The sequence below is a fragment of the Cebus imitator genome, unplaced genomic scaffold, assembly GCF_001604975.1.
Source record: "Cebus imitator isolate Cc_AM_T3 unplaced genomic scaffold, Cebus_imitator-1.0 Scaffold217, whole genome shotgun sequence".
NCBI lineage: Eukaryota > Metazoa > Chordata > Mammalia > Primates > Cebidae > Cebus > Cebus imitator.
This window is the reverse complement of record NW_016107532.1, coordinates 1214831-1218833: the sequence shown is the minus strand read 5'-3', so window position 1 is coordinate 1218833 and position 4003 is coordinate 1214831. Positions and strand designations below refer to the sequence as shown.

Below are 4003 nucleotides of genomic sequence, written 5' to 3'. Positions count from 1 at the left end.
CTGGGGGCGGGGCCTTCTGGGGGCGGGGCCTTCTGGGGGCGGGGCCTTCTGGGGGCGGGGCCTTCTGGGGGCGGGGCCTTCTGGGGGCGGGGCCTGGAGGTGGGCGGGTTTTCTCGGAGGCCGGGTCAGGGTCGGAGCCCGGAAAGCAGGTCCGGGGCGCCCGGCCCTGGATGGGGGTTCCCAGCTCAGGCCAGGCCTCGTGTCTACGTGTTTTGGTCACGGGGGCGGCCTGCACCCCACACCTCACACCTCACACCTCACACCTCACACCTCACATTTCTCTTCCCTCCACCTGCCTCCTCCAGTTCTCTTACCACAATTTTGACCGGAGCAGGCACGACGACGACGACATCCGCGGCTGTGCAGTGCTGGACCTGGCCTCCCTGCAGTGGGTGGCCATGCAGTGCGACACACAGCTGGACTGGATCTGCAAGATCCCCAGAGGTTGGCTGGAGTGGCGCTGGGAAGGCGGGATGGAGCGAAGGGTGGCAGGGCCAGGAATCCAGGGAGGATCTCCTTTCCCCACAGCGTCTTTGTTCTCCTTGTCCCCCTAGGTACGGACGTGCGGGAGCCTGACGACAGCTCTGAAGGTGAGGCCACCTCCCCCCAGCCCACCCTGGACATTTGGTGGGGGGCCTCAACTCTGGGGTAAGGCCCGGCAGGTCTGAATGAAACGGAGGGGATGAGGAGTTCCGGCCGAGAGTAGGGGGACTGGGTTGGCTCCGATGGAGGCCGCCGCAGCCCTGTTTGCTTCCGTCTGGGAGGCGGGGCAAGCCTGGGGCCTGGGGCCTGGCGCGGTGCCCATCTGGGTCCGGTGTGCCTGCAGGCTTGCCGGCTGCCTCCTGGCTTTGCCCCGGCCCTGCTGCGCCCGCCTCTGAGGCCTGGCGTGCAGCCTGGGCCTGGCCGCCGCTCCCACGCCCACGCTACTCCTGCAGGCCAGCAGGAATGGCTGCGCTTCCAGGAGGCCGAGTACAAGTTCTTTGAGCACCACTCCACGTGGGCACAGGCGCAGCGCATCTGCACGTGGTTCCAGGCCGAGCTGACTTCTGTGCACAGCCAGGCAGAGCTGGACTTCCTAAGCCACAACATGCAGAAGGTGAGCACTGGATGGAACAGGGGGCTGCGGGCTGGGGGAGGGCAGGCCCCGGATGGGGGCAGGGGGCTGCCTACCCACACCTGCCCGCCTGGCTTTTCCAGTTCTCCCGGGCCCAGGAGCAGCACTGGTGGATCGGCCTGTACACTTCTGAGATCGATGGGCGCTTCAGGTAGGAACCCAGGCAGGCAGCAGATGTGGAAGGGGACTGACTGTCCACACACACACAGAGCACAGACTTGCATTTGAATCCAGCCCTGCCCCTTGCTGGCTATGTGGCCTTGAGCAGGCGACTTAATCTTTCTGGGCCTTGGTTTTCTCATCTGAAAATGGGAATATGAGGCCTACCTGGTAGGATCGTTGTGAGGATTAGAAATAACATGTGAAGTCCTTATGCAGCATCCAGCACATTAGTTACTAAATAATGGCAGCTACTGTTATGTCTGGGGTCATTCATCATGAATAAGGCCCTCTGGGGATGTGGGCAGAACAGATGAAGATCTGGGAGGCCTCTTTTGTATTTGGTGCCTACTTACTGTGCACTGGGGGGCTTGAGGCAGGAAGGACTAGGAGCACCTGGGAATCAGAATTTGAGCTTGTCTTTGGCCTTGGACTTCCCGCCCTGGAGTCCTCCGGCTTCTTTTCTAGAGCAGCAAGTGCCCAGGGACAGCTGGGGCCTTATCTGGAGGCACCAGGTCCTTGGGTCACTGACTGCACTGAGCTCAGTAGCCCCACTCCTCGGTCTGCAGCCCCGAAACCCCAGAATCTGGGCCCTTCCCTGACCCCTTCCTGCGGCCTTCATTGCTGCATCCAGTGGAGGCTCAGCCCTGGGCTGGTGCTGGAGTTACCTCTGCTCCATGCCATTGCAGATGGACAGACGGTTCCGTTATAAACTTCATCTCCTGGGCACCAGGCAAACCTCGGCCTGTCGGCAAGGACAAGAAGTGTGTGTACATGACAGCCAGCCGAGGTGAGGGCAAGGTGGGGGCAGAGGGCGCAGTCAGCTGTGCAGAGGGTGGATGTTGGGTGAGCCTGGGCAGAAGTCATCAGTCTCTTCTCATTCTCTCTGTTCCCACAACTCAAGAAAGGCTAGACCCAGAGAGGGGTGGGCCTATCTCCATGTTTCTGAAGCCACAGAGGACTTGAGTTCAGACCTGGACACAGGCACAGAGCCTCTGCCCAACCTCCTATCAGGGCATGAGGCTGAGTGTGCTGCCAGCCATACCCTGCCCTGCTCTGCCCTGGGGTTGACTGCCCTCCCCTCCCCTTTCCACAGAGGACTGGGGGGACCAGCGGTGCCTGACATCCTTGCCCTACGTCTGCAAGCGCAGCAACATCTCCAAAGAAACGCAGTACTCAGACCTGCCAGCTACATTCGAGGGGGGCTGCTCCTCTGGCTGGCTCCAGTTCCTCAACAAGGTAGGAGGTAGGGAGGGGACACCTGAGGGAGTCAAGGGAGAGGATATGAAAAGGGGAAAGCTGAGTCTCGGGAGTCCTGGCCTTTTGGCAGCACCAAAGTCATGGCCTCTTGCCTGTACCCACCAACTTCTCTTTTACTTGGCCCCAGTACCAGGGCCAGACTCCTTGGAAAACAACTCAGTGTAATAGCACCTTCCAATCTGCCGGGAAGCAAGGTTGTCCAAATACTTTGGTGAGCTTTCTAGATCAGTGATTGCCAAAGATATTTTTTTTTAATTTGGAGTTTTGCTCTTGTCACCCAGGCTGGAGTGCAATGTTGTAATCTTGACTCACTGCAACCTGTGCCTCCTGGGTTCAAGTGATTCTCCTGCTTCAGCCTCCTGAATAGCTGGGATTACAGGAATGTGCCACCATGCCTGGCTGATTTTTGTATTTTTAGTAGAGATAGGGGTTCACCATGTTGGCCAGGCTGGTCTTGAGCCCCTGTACTCAGGTGATCCACCTGCCTCGGCCTCCCAAAGTGTTGGGATACAGACGTGAGCCACCATGCCTGGCCTGATTGCCAAAGATTTTGATAATGAACTCTTATTAGTAAAACAAAATATCAAGCTTACATAACCAAACTATATGTGTGTACATTTAACTTATATATATATAATAGATGTGTAGAAATAAAATCTACTTCCATATTAACATGACGGATTATATATAGTAAAATGTATGTAAGAACAAAACAATATAATAGCTAAAGATTTTTAAATACTTTAAAGTTTAAAACATTTTTTTGGCCAGGTGCGGTGGCTCACGCCTGTAATCCCAGCACTTTGGGAGGCCAAGGCAGGCGGATCACCTGAGGTTGGGAGTTTGAGACCAGCCTGACCAACGTGGAGAAACCCCATCTCTACTAAAACTACAAAACTAGCCAGGTGTGGTGGCGCATGCCCGTAATCCCAGCTACTTGGGAGGCTGAGGCGGGATGATCGCTTGAACCTGGGAGGTGGAGGTTGCAGTGAGCTGAGATTGCACCATTGCACTCCAGCCTGGGCAAGAGAGTGAGAATTAGTCTCAAAAAAAAACCAAACACCTCTTCTACCTTAAAAAATTAAGGCATGCATATTATTAAAACTTTGGAAAATACAGAAGAGAAACTAAAACTCAATACTACCCAGAGATCACAGCTATCGATATTTGTTATTCTCCCTCCTGCCTTTTTTCATGCAATGAATTTCCTGCCCACTCTTCTTCCTCTGTATCATATTTTGAGCATCTCTCATGTTACTAAGTTTTTCCAAAAACTTGTTCTTTTTCCACCTACTTTTTAAACAATATATTTTATATATGTAATAGGTCCCTTTCTTAATGCATCGTTGTCAAGATACCAATTACTCTCCTGCCCTGTGGAAAGCTCTGTTTTTGTTTTTTTTTTTTTTTTTTTAGACAGAGTTTCACTCATGTTACCCAGGCTGGAGTGCAATGGCGTGATCTCAGCTC

At 54.6% G+C, this 4003-nt stretch overlaps 1 protein-coding gene across 2 annotated transcripts in view; it reads left to right on the top strand.

Annotated features, from left to right (window-relative positions):
• Window positions 1-4003, top strand: part of MRC2 (mannose receptor C type 2) — a 58993-nt gene that overhangs the window by 47307 nt on the left and 7683 nt on the right. For both annotated transcript variants that reach the window (XM_037745967.1, XM_017549243.2), the window contains exons 15-20: window positions 306-444; window positions 555-590; window positions 936-1096; window positions 1198-1265; window positions 1963-2063; window positions 2370-2512. In XM_037745967.1, the coding sequence (XP_037601895.1) occupies window positions 306-444; window positions 555-590; window positions 936-1096; window positions 1198-1265; window positions 1963-2063; window positions 2370-2512 (648 nt within the window). The remainder of the gene's footprint in view (window positions 1-305; window positions 445-554; window positions 591-935; window positions 1097-1197; window positions 1266-1962; window positions 2064-2369; window positions 2513-4003) is intronic.